The sequence below is a fragment of the Rhinoraja longicauda genome, chromosome 6 (genome assembly GCF_053455715.1).
Source record: "Rhinoraja longicauda isolate Sanriku21f chromosome 6, sRhiLon1.1, whole genome shotgun sequence".
In the NCBI taxonomy this organism is placed as follows: Eukaryota; Metazoa; Chordata; class Chondrichthyes; order Rajiformes; family Arhynchobatidae; genus Rhinoraja; species Rhinoraja longicauda.
This window is the reverse complement of record NC_135958.1, coordinates 39,143,034-39,155,517: the sequence shown is the minus strand read 5'-3', so window position 1 is coordinate 39,155,517 and position 12,484 is coordinate 39,143,034. Positions and strand designations below refer to the sequence as shown.

The window sequence follows — 12,484 nt, the reverse complement described above, 5'->3', positions numbered from 1 at the left end:
TCTGTGCTGACACTTCAGTTTGCAAGATTTATAGACAACTTGGACGTAAACGTAGAAGAGTTGGTGAGTACGTTTGCAGCCAAAACTGAAATTGGTGGAGTTGCGGACAGTGGGAAGGCTGTCAAAGTATAGAGCAGGATATAGATCCGCTACAGAAATGTGCGGAGAAATAGAAGATAGAATTTATTTCGAGCAAGTATGAGGTGTTGGACTTTGGGAGGTCAAATGCAAGAGGAAAGTACACAGATAATGGTAAGATCTTTAACAGCATTGACATACAGAGGGATCTTTGTGTCTAGGCCCTTAGCTCCCTAAACAGCTATACAAATACAATTGCAAATGTTACTCTATTCAAGATGGGAGCTCGGCAAAAGAGGGGAAACTATCGGCTGATTAGCCTGACTTCAATAACATATAACATATAACATATAACAACTACAGCATGGAAACAGGCCTGTCCGGCCCTACCAGTCCACGCCGACCATTCTCCCTGACCTAGTCTCATCTACCTGCACTCAGACCATAACCCTCCAATCCCCTCCTATCCATATACCTATCCAATTTACTCTTAAATAATAAAATCGAGCCAGCCTCCACCACTTCCACCGGAAGCCCATTCCATACAGCCACAACCCTCTGAGTAAAGAAGTTCCCCCTCATGTTACCCCTAAACCTTTGTCCCTCAATTCTGAAGCTATGTCCCCTTGTTGGAATCTTCCCCACTCTCAAAGGGAAAAGCCTACCCATGTCAACTCTGTCCGTCCCTCTCAAAATTTTAAAAACCTCTATCAAGTCCCACCTCAACCTTCTAGGCTCCAAAGAATAAAGACCCAACCTATTCAACCTCTCTCTGTAGCCTAAGTGCTGAAACCCAGGCAACATTCTAGTAAATCTCCTCTGTACCCTCTCCATTTTGTCGACATCCTTCCTATAATTTGGCGACCAGAACTGCACACCATACTCCAGATTCGGCCTCACCAATGCCCTGTACAATTTCAACATTACATCCCAACTTCTATACTCGATGCTCTGATAGCTGGTAAGATTTTAGAGCCCATTATTTAGGGTGGTTTCTGCGTAATTAAAAGCGCATGATAAAACAGCCTGAAGTTATCATGGCCTTGTGATGGGGAGATCTTGCCTGACAAATCAGTTGGAATTCTTTGAGGAAGGAAATGGGATAGAGAAAGAAGAGTCAATGGACGACATTTACTTGGATTTTCAGAAGGCCTTTGATAATGTGCCACACGTGAGGCTGCTAAAACAAGATGTGAGCCCGTAGTAATAGAGGGAAGATATAGCCTGGATGGAAGATTGGCTGATTGGCAGTAGGCAAATAGTGGGAATAAAGGGGGGCCTTTTATGGTTGGCTACCGATGATTTATGGTGTTCCACAGCGGTCAGTGTTGGATCTGCTACTCTTCGTATTATATGTTAATAATTTGGATGATGGAATTGATGGCTTTATGAATAATTTGCAGATTATATGAAGATCAGTGGAGGGGCAGGTAGCGTAAAGAAAACAGAGATTCTGCAGAAGGACTTGGACAGGTTGGGAGAGTGGGCAAAGAAGCAACAGATGGAATACAGCATAGCAAAGTGTGCAGTCATGCACTTTGGTAGTAGGAATAAGGGCTTAGACTATTTTCTGACTGGGGAAAAGATTCAGAAATAGGAGGTGTAAAGGGACTTGGGAGTGCTGGTGCAGGGTTCCCAAAAGGTTAATTTGCAGGTTGAATTAGTAGTAAGGAAGGCAAATGCAATGTTAGCATTAATTACGAGAGGACTAGAATATAACAGCAGGGATGTAATGCTAATGCTCTTTTGAGCACTGAGTAGACTGCATTAGGAGTATTAGGAGCAGTTTTGGGCCCCGTATCTGAGGAAGGATGTGCTGGCATTGGAAGGGGTTCAGAGGAGGTTTACGAGAATGATCCCGGGAATGAGTGAGAAAATAACTGCAGATGTATGAGTAAGAAAATAACTGCAGATGCTCATGTATGAGTAAGAAAATAACTGCAGATGCTGGTACAAATCGAAGGTATTTATTCACAAAATGCTGGAGTAACTCAGCAGGTCAGGCAGCATCTCAGGAGAGAAGGAATGGGCGACGTTTTGGGTCGAGACCCTTCTTCAGACCCTTCTTCATGTATGAGGATCATTTCAAGGCTCTGGGCCTGTAATTGCTGGAGTTTAAAATGATGAAGGGGATCTCATTGAAATTTGTCATATAGTGAAAGGCCTGGATAGAGTGGAGGTGAAGAAAACATTTCCACTAGTGGGAGAGTCAAGGACCAGAGGGCACAGTCTCAAAATAAAGCAACATAATAATAATAATATATTCCTTTATTTGTCCCACACCAGGGAAATTTGCAGTGTTACAGCACCAAAGTAGATAACAAGAGACATTCATTATAAATAAAAATAAGATAAGGATAATTGTCATCATTTACTGTGTTTTTCCTTTACTGTTGACTGGTCTGTTGACTGGTCTGCTGGGACTAGCGCTAGTTGTGCAGTCTCACAGCAGTGGGAAGGAAGGACCTCTGATATCTCTCCTTCACGCACTTGGGGTGAAGGAGTCTGTCACTGAAGGAGCTACTCAGTGCAGTGACAGTGTCCTTCATGGGGTGGGAGTCATTGTTCAGCAGCGATGTTATCTTTGCCATCATCCTCCTCTCTCCCACCGCTTGTACTGAGTCGAGGGGGCAACCCAGCACAGAGCTGGCCTTCCTGACCAGCTTGTCAAGTCTCTTCCCCTCCGCTGCTGAGATAACATAACATAACATAACAACACTTTATTGTCACTCGGCACAACACCGAGCGAAATTTCAGCAGTCACAAAATACAGCAAAAAGAAAAGAACACAGGACACCCGACCCCAACACAAACATCCATCACAGTGACTCCAAACACCCCCTCACTGTGATGGAGGCAACAAAACTTCCCCTCTCTTCCCCCCGCACCCACGGACAGGCAGCTCGACCCCTACCGAGGCAAACGACACGCACAGCCCCCGCAAGGGGATGGAAGGCCCCCCCGGCCGAGCCGCCCCGGGCACCGAAACGTCCCGCGGCCACACCGGGCGATGTTAAGTCCAACGGCCGAGCCGCACCGGGCACTGAAACGTCCCGCGGCCGAACAGCGCTGACGATGTTAAGTCCAGCGGCCAAGCCGCGCCGGGCACTGAAACGTCCCGCGGCCACACCGGGCGATGTTAAGTCCAGCGGCCAAGCCGCACCGGGCATTGAAACGTCCCGCGGCCGAGCCGCACCGGGCACTGAAACGTCCCGCGGCCACACCGGGCACTGAAACGTCCCGCGGCCACACCGGGCGATGTTAAGTCCAGCGGCCGAGCCGCACCGGGCACTGAAACGTCCCGCGGCCGAGCCGCACCGGGCACTGAAACGTCCCGCGGCCGAGCCGCACCGGGCACTGAAACGTCCCGCGGCCGCACCGGGCGATGTTAAGTCCAGCGGCCGAGCCGCACCGGGCACTGAAACGTCCCGCGGCCGAGCTGCGCCGGCAATGTTAAGGCCCGCAGCCGAGCCGCACCGGGCACTGAAACGTCCCGCAGCCGAGCTGCGCCGGCAATGTTAAGGCCCGCAGCCGAGCCGCGCCCCGGGGAAGAGACCTAATAAAATAAAGGTTTCCCCCCGCCCCACCCCCCCACCCCACCCCACACCCCCACCACACACCCCCACCACACATACACAGCCAAACACAGAAACAAAAACCATCCCAACACCGACACAAACAAAAAAAAAGAAAAAAAGACAACAGACTGCCAGAGAGCCGCAGCCGTTAGGCGCAGCCAACTCCTCCCGTGTTGTAGAAGGTCCTTAGGAGTGCCCCCTGCACTCCAAAGGACCTGAGTCTCCTCAGCAGGTAAAGTCTACTCTGCCCCTTTTTGTACAGTGCATTGATATTTTCGGTCCAGTCAAGTTTATTGCTAAGGTAAACATACCTTTAGAATGGAGATGAGGAGGAACTTCTTTAGCCAAAGGGCGGTGAATCTGTGGAGTTCATTGCCACAGATGTTTGTGGAGGCAAAGACTGGGTATTTTTAAAGCAGAGATTGATAGGTTCTTGAATAATAAGAGGATGTCAAAAGTTACTGGGAAAAGGCAGTAGAATGGGATCGAGAGAGAAAGATAGATCAGCCATAATTGAATGGCAGTGCAGATTCAATAAACTGAATGGCCTAATTCTGCTTGTGTGTCTTGTGAACAAGTAGGTAAATGGTAAAGAAGATGTATCATGTGCTTTTCTTCTTCAATTGGGGCTGTGAGTATAAGAGTCAGGAAGTCATGTTGAACTTTATAGGCCTCGGTTAGGCTGCATTTGGAGAATTGTGTGGAACTGTGATCGCCCCCCCCCCCCGCTCGAATGATGTGAAGGTGTTAGCGAGAGTGCAGGAGAGATTTACTAGAATGCTGCCTGGATTAGAGGGTATTGGCTATAAAGAGAGTTTGGGTAAACAATTTTTTTTTTTTTGGAGCAATAAAATTATGAGGACTGGGCATAGCTTTAAGGTGAGAAGTGCAAAGTTTAAAGGAGGTGTTAGGACTTTTTTTTAGCTGAGGATGGTGGGTGACTTGAACAAGGGTGTTGGTGGTGGAGGCAGGATAGTGCCATTTAGATATGCACATTGATATGCAGGGAATGGAGTGATGTGGAGCATGGCGATCAGCTTAACTTGGCATCATGCTGGCCATGGACATTGTGGACCAAAAGACCTGTTCCTGGGCTGTACCAGGCTATATTCCATTTCATTTGCAACTCCCCATCAAATGAAGCAGACCATGCCTGGTCTCAAGATCTCAATAGACATTTGCACATGGGCGTTAAGTGACAAATAACATTTGTGCCTCATCATCAATATCCATGGTTCATCATTGACCTGCCACATAAATATCATGCTGAAAGTTAGATACTCTCCCGACACACCACAAAACCTTTTCCTAGTGTACAGGACCCAATTGAGGAGTATGATGGTTACACATCACCTGCCCAATGATTGCAGCACCAAAAACATTCAAGAAGCTCAATGCTATTCAATACAATACAGTTCACTTGACTGCCATTACAACCACCCAAAATACTCAATCTTTAAACCACCAGCACATTCTGACTACATTGTGTTCAATCAGCAAAAAGCACTGCAGTTATTCTGGTAGTACCAAATCTTTTATCACTACCACACAGGATAAGGGGATCAGATGCATTTCAACAATGCCATCTGTAAATTCCCCTCCAAATTGCACACTATTCAGACCTTGAAATATATTGTCAGCCCTTCGTTGCTTAGCCTAAATCCAGAAACTCCCAACAATAATAAACCCCTGAATGTTTCATTTTAATCAAGATGTATTTGAAAATCCATTTGATATCCTTTACAGGACCCTGATGAGGATGAGCCAAATATTCAAATTCTGCTTGAGCACCGATTCTACAAGGAGAAAAGCAAAAGTGTCAAACAGTTCTGTGACAAGTGTAGCACCATTATATGGGGCTTGCTTCAAACCTGGTATATCTGCACAGGTGAATGCTTAACGTTTATCGATTTTCATTTTCGTAGTACTTTTTTAAATGACAATTGTAAGTAATCATAAGTAATCTATTAATATTTGAATATCCACCTAATATTTGAATATCCGCCCTATTTTAGTAAAATATATGTTAAGAAATGGCAGGTATTTTTGTAATTCACTTGTATGATTATCATGCTGGTTACTCACAAGAAACAAAACCATTTAATCAATTTAACTTGCAGTGGTGGCACAGTAATGCAGCAGTAGAGTTGCTGTCTTATAGCGCAGAGACCCGGGTTTGATTCTGACTATGGGTGCTGTCTGTATGGAGATTGTACGTTCTCCCTGCGACCACGTGGGTTTCCTCCGGGTGCTCCAGTTTCCTCCCACATTTCAAAAGATTAGCAGGTTTGTAGGCTAATTGCCTTCTGTAAATTGTTCCTTGAATGTAGGATAGAGTACGGGCGATCGTGGTGGATGCATCTCAGTAGGCCTTGGGGCCTGTTGTCACACTGTATCTCTAAATTAAACTAAATCAATTGCTCTTTTTTTTGTATGTTTGTTTTTAAGTTAATTGAAAAAAATGAATCTGTGAAATCAGAGCTTGAATTTTTGTTTTGAGACAAATTTATCTTGTAGAGCCATCTTGGCAGATCCTCAGTTGATGACCGAAGATACTGAAACTGTACCAGAAGGTATTTATTCACAAAATGCTGGAGTAACTCAGCAGGTCAGGCAGCATCTCAGGAGAGAAGGAATGGGTGACGTTTCGGGTCTGAAGAAGGGTCTCGACCCGAAACGTCACCCATTCCTTCTCTCCTGAGATGCTGCCTGACCTGCTGAGTTACTCCAGCATTTTGTGAATAAATACCTTCGATTTGTACCAGCATCTGCAGTTATTTTCTTATATTATAGAAACTGTACCAGATGTGATCACTGGCATCATTTTAAATCAAACTACCTGTGCAGGATTTGATGTGTTTAAAATTGTTAATGTATTTTATTCTAAATGGTTTCTCATTTTTATTTAGACTTTTTTTATTGTTAAAATCTATAGGACATTGTGGCCAGTGATTCCAGTAGTATGAAAGTGGACCATAAATGGATTATTCTTAAACTATGTCTCGTTTCAAATTGATAGATTATCCTTGACACCATGATAAAATGTTAGCTAATGCAGAAAAAAATACGCCTTTTCCTTTCTGCTATCGTGAAGATCAGCTATCTTTCGTTTAAAGATACAGCATGGAAACAGGCTTTTCAGCCCACTGACTCCATGCTGAGAATCAATCCCCCGTTCACATTAGTTCCGTGTTATCTCACTTCCTCATCCACTCCCTGCACATTAAAGGCAATCTAATAGGGGCCAATTAACTAAAAACCCGTGCATCTTTCGGATGTGGGAGGAAGCTGGAGCACCCTGAGGAAACTCACGTCACAGGGTAGAACATGCAAACTCCACACAGACAGCACCCGAGGTCAGGATCGGATCCGGGTCACTGGTTCTGTGAGGCAGCAGCTCAACCAGCTGCAACACTGTGTTGCCTCTATGTTTCACTGTTTTTCTTTAAACTTTCATCAAGAATAGCTTAAGTATGCCTGATCTATTTTTTTCACATTATTGTAACATCGATTGCCGATCAAATTGAAATGCTTTTGATCCATATTCAAATGATTGTGTATTTCATTGGAATAAGAAGAATATGTGGTTAAAATTCATCTTCAATCTTTTGGGGGTGACATGTACTTTGAACAAAGCAAAGCACTCTTTGGAATGTTTAAAAATGCCAGATTAAACTTGCATATCCAAATGTATTTAACTATCTTCTGAGAATTTATTCAGAAGATAGTTAAATACATTTTGCTGTAAGCAAGATGTATTCAGCAAATAATGATCATCAGACTAAACAGAATGTATGCCTTAATACATCAATTTAATTGCACAATACCAGATTACAATGCAGCTCCATTAATCTGGAGCAGCAAAATAATTTCTTTTGGTTTGTGTTAATTGAAGGATCGGTGCCCTGGCAACTCAGTGAAAAATGTATCTTCTGAAACAACGCATTCTTGAGCAGAAATAGATGCATTCCAAAAGAATAAACACAATTGCTTGTGAACGTGTGATTTCTGTGTATTAAGTTGCATGTGAACATTTTTAAATCTTTAATTTTTTTGGCAGGTTGTTACTACCGCTGCCATAGTAAATGCTTGAACCAAATTACCAAAGCTTGTGTCAGGTCAAAGGTTAGCCACCAGTCTGAGTTTGAACTAAGCATCTGCCCAGAAGTGGGACTGGACAGACAAGATTATCGGTGTGCAGACTGTCGACAGCCAATATCCCTTCGTAAGTATTCTGTTATAAGCTGCTTTGAAGACTAAACAAATTTAAAAATTACTTGGAGCTACCCCATGAATAAAAAGTTCACAATTTGTTTTTTTGAATAATCTGATACATTTTGTACGTAAATGTATCTGACTTGTAGTCCTTAGGAACATGATTGACTGATTAGATTTTTTTTCAGATTTAGAGATACAGCGCGGAAACAGGCCCTTCGGCCCACCGAGTCCGCGCCGCCCAGCGATCTCCGCACATTAACACTGTCCTACACACACTAGGGCCAATTTTTACATTTACCCAGTCAATTGACCTACATACCTGTATGTCTTTGGAGTGTGGGAGGAAACCGAAGATCTCGGAGAAAACCCACGCAGGTCACGGGGAGAACGTACAAACTCCGTACAGACGGCGCCCGTAGTCAGGATCGAACCTGAGTCTCCGGCGCTGCATTCACTGTAAGGCAGCAACTCTACCACTGTGCCACCGTGCCGCAGTGGTAAGAGTGTCTTATTGCAGTGAAGGCGTTTATTCCTTCATCATTGATGTATGATGACAGATGACTCTGGCCCGCTGAGTTACTCCAGTTTTTTGTGTCTAACTAGTTTAATAAAACTTTACAAAGAAATCTTTCGAATTTTAAAGCATTGGCTGAGCATTACGGGTTGGCTTTTTAGTAATACTATGATTAATACTTCATTGGGCTTCTTAGTTGGACGTAGACAGTATTGGCTATTGGAAAGAACAGTGCTACAGATATATGTATAAACTGTATAAAAGGTAGTACCCACATGAAATCTATAGCTCTTGACACTTCCATTACAACACCCTGACATTCGTACTTTTCAACTTGTCTGGACCAACTGTGTTTGAGAAAGTAACATTGTACCAGCTGGTAGAGCTACTGCCTCACAGCGCCACGGCCGAAAGGTTTATTGGCCTCTGTAAATTGGAAAAGCAGCAAAACAAAAACAAAATTTATCACTGTACCTCAGTACATGTGACAATAATAAACCAAAACCTAAATTTGGGGAGCGGATGCAAAAATGGGATAACTGGTGTGAATGGGTAAGCGATTGTCGGCATGGACTCAGTGGGTCAAAGGGCCTGTTTCTATGCCGTATCTTTCAATTCAATTAAAATTCAATTAAAATTCTTACTTCTGTGCTAGTTCCACACTGCTCTCAATTATCTCTGCGTTGCTTCCAGTAGCTCGTGCTAGTGAGGATAGGAATAGGGAGATGGGGATCTGAATGTGTGGCTGAGGAGTTGGTGCAGAGGGCAGGGATTTAGATTTCTAGACCACTGGGATATCTTCTGGGGCAGGGGTTACCTGTACAAAAGGGATGGGTTGCACCTTAATTGGAGGGGGACCAACATTCTGGCAGGCATGTTTGCTAGGGCTACACGGGTGGGTTTAAACTAAATAGTAGGGGGGGCGGTCAACAACGTGGAAGCATATATGTGTGTGAAGTTAAGGGGAAAGAGAGTGTCGGAAAGGTCACATTTAAATTATTAGGACAGGGGGGTGGGAACCAATGCAAGGAGACAGAGGGCTGTAAAATGAGGACAGAAGCAAAAAGTAGAAGGGAGAAAAGACAAACGAACCAGAAAGCTTTGTGCCTTAATGCTTTCTATAAGAGGGGGGATCTTATAGAAACATATAAAATTCTTAAGGGGTTGGAGTGGCTAGATGCGGGAAGATTGTTCCCGATGTTGGGGGAGTCCAGAACCAGGGGTCACAGCTTAAGGATAAGGGGGAAGTCTTTTAGGACCGAGATGAGAAAACATTTCTTCACACAGAGAGTGGTGAGTCTGTGGAATTCTCTGCCACAGAAGGTAGTTGAGGCCAGTTCATTGGCTATATTTAAGAGGGAGTTAGATGTGGCCCTTTTTGCTAAAGGGATCAGCGGGTATGGAGAGAAGGCAGGTACAGGCTACTGAGCTGGATGATCAGCCATGATCATATTGAATGGCGGTGCAGGCTCGAAGGGCCGAATGGCCTACTCCTACACCTATTTTCTATGTTTCTAATGTCAGGAGCATTCGTAATAGGGTGGATGAATTGAATGGGCAGTTAACAGATATGATATAGTTGAGATTACGGAGACGTGGCTCCAGGGTGACCATGGCCGGGAGCTCAACATGCTTATTCAATATTCTGGAAGGATGGACAGAAAGGAAGAAGAGGTGGGGTGGCACTGCTGGTTAAAGAGGAGATTAATGCAATAGTAAGAAGAGACATTAGCTTGGATGTTGTAGAATCTGTATGGGTAGAACTGCGAAATAGTCTATGGCAGAAAATGCTTGTTCTGGGTATACAGAGCACCAAACAGCAGTAGGGAGGTTGGGGATAGCATCACACACAGGAAATTAGGGATGTGTGTAGCAATGGTACAGCAGTTAGCAGTTAACAGATTTTAATCTACATATATTGGGCCAACTAAATTGGCAACAGCGTTGAGGAAGAGAATTTACTTTAATGTATACGGGATGGTTGTCTAAGCCAATATGTAGAAGAACCGACTAGAGGGCAGACCATCCTAGACGGGGTATTGTGTAATGAGGAAGGATTAGTTAGCATCTTGATGTGCAAAGCTTCTTGGGCAACAGTGACCATAATATGGTGGAATTATGCATTAAGATGGAGAGTGACACGGTTAACTCAGAGACTACGGTCCTGAACGTAAAGAAAGGAGACTTTGGTGGTATGAGACGGGAATTGGCTAGGATAGACTGGCAAATGATACTTAAAGGGTTGACGGTGGAGATGCAATGGCAAAGATTTAAAGATCGCATGGGTGGAATTGTTCATCCCTGTCTGGCAGTACAAAAATTGTTCATCCCTGTCTGGCGAAAAAATAAAACAGGGAAGGCGGCTCTACCGTGGCTAACGAGGGATAGTGTTAAATCCAATTGGCCAGAGGAGGTCTGAGAGAAATTTAGAATTCAACAGAGGAGGACAAACTGGTTAATTAAGGGGGGGGGGGGGGGGGAGAGAGAGCATGAAAGAAAGCTAGCAGGGAATATAAAAACTGACTATAAAAGTTTCTTTAAATATGTAAAGAGGAAAAGATTAGTGAAGACAAATGTGGGTTCCCTTATAGTCAGAGACAGGTGATGGGGAGAAGGCAGGAATGGGGTACTGCTTGTGGATGATCAGCCATGATCATAATGAATGGCGGTGCTGGCTCGAAGGGACAAATGGCCTCCTCCTGCACCTATTTTCTATGTTTTCTATATGATGAAAGAATGGGTAGACTGGGCTTGTATTCATTGGAATTTAGAAGGATGAGAGGAGATCTTATAGAAACATATAAAATTCTTACAGGGTTGGACAGGCTAGTTGCAGGAAAAATGTTCCCGATGTTGGGGGAGTCCAGAACCAGGGGTCACTGTTTAAGAATAAGGGGTAGGCCATTTAGGACTGAGATGAGGAAAAACCTTTTCACCCAGAGGGTTGTGAATCTGTGGAATTGTCTGCCACAGAAGGCAGTGGAGGCCAATTCACTGGATGTTTCCAAGAGGTAGTTAGATTTAGCTCTTCGGGCTAAAGGAATCAAGGGATATGGGGGGAAAGCAGGAACGGGATACTGATCATATTGAACGGCGGTGCTGTCTCGAAGGGTCGAATGACCTACTCCTGCACCTATTTTCTATGTTTAATTACCCAACATTTCAAGAGTTTATCTTTTAAAAATATCTGCACAACTTTCTGGGATAGAGAATTGGAGATTCCTGAGAAGAAATTCATCTGCATCTTAGGTTTGACTACAACCTTATCTTGTAATGATGTCTCCTCATTTTAGACTCTATCACTAGTGGAAATATCTCAACATCTTATCTTATCTTGTTCTGTTACAACTTAGAAAATCTGCCTTAGAAAATTAGAGCACATGGTATTGGGGGTAGGGTACTGACATGGATAGACAATTGGTTGGCAGACAGAAAGCAAAGAGTAGGGATAAATGGGTCCCTTTCAGAATGGCAGGCAGTGACTAGTCGGGTACTGCAAGGCTCGGTGCTGGGACTGCAGCTATTTACAAGTCTGACTTTTCTGTCATGGGCCTCCTCCCGTGCCATAGTGAGTCCCACCGAAAATTGGAGGAACAGCACCTCATATTTCGCCTGGGCAGCTTGCAGCCCAGTGGTATGAACATTGACTTCTCCAACTTTAGATAGTTCCTCTGTCCCTCTCTTCCCTTCCCCCTTCCCAGATCTCCCCCTGTCTTCCTGTCTCCACCTATATCCTTCCTTTGTCCCGCCCCCCTGACATCAGTCTGAAGAAGGGTCTCGACCCGAAACGTCGCCCATTCCTTCTCTCCTGAGATGTTGCCTGACCTGCTGAGTTACTCCAGCATTTTGTGAATAAGTAGTTATTTACAATATACATTAATGATTTGGATGAAGGGATTAAAAGTACCATTAGCAAATTTGCAGATGATACAAAGCTGGGTGGCAGTGTGAACTGTGAGGAAGATGCTATGAGGTTGCAGGGTGACTTGGACAGGTTGTGTGAGTGGGAGGATGCATGGCAGATGCAGTTTAATGTGGATAAATGTGAGGTTATCCACTTTGGTGGTAAGAACAGGAAGGCAGATTATTATCTGAA

The 12,484-nt window shown here is 44.2% G+C and overlaps 1 protein-coding gene across 2 annotated transcripts in view; it reads left to right on the top strand.

Annotated features, from left to right (window-relative positions):
- Positions 1 to 12,484, top strand: part of def8 (differentially expressed in FDCP 8 homolog) — a 41,303-nt gene that overhangs the window by 14,961 nt on the left and 13,858 nt on the right. For both annotated transcript variants that reach the window (XM_078400843.1, XM_078400842.1), the window contains 2 exons: positions 5,403 to 5,544; positions 7,717 to 7,881. In XM_078400843.1, coding sequence (XP_078256969.1) covers positions 5,403 to 5,544; positions 7,717 to 7,881 — 307 coding nt within the window. The remainder of the gene's footprint in view (positions 1 to 5,402; positions 5,545 to 7,716; positions 7,882 to 12,484) is intronic.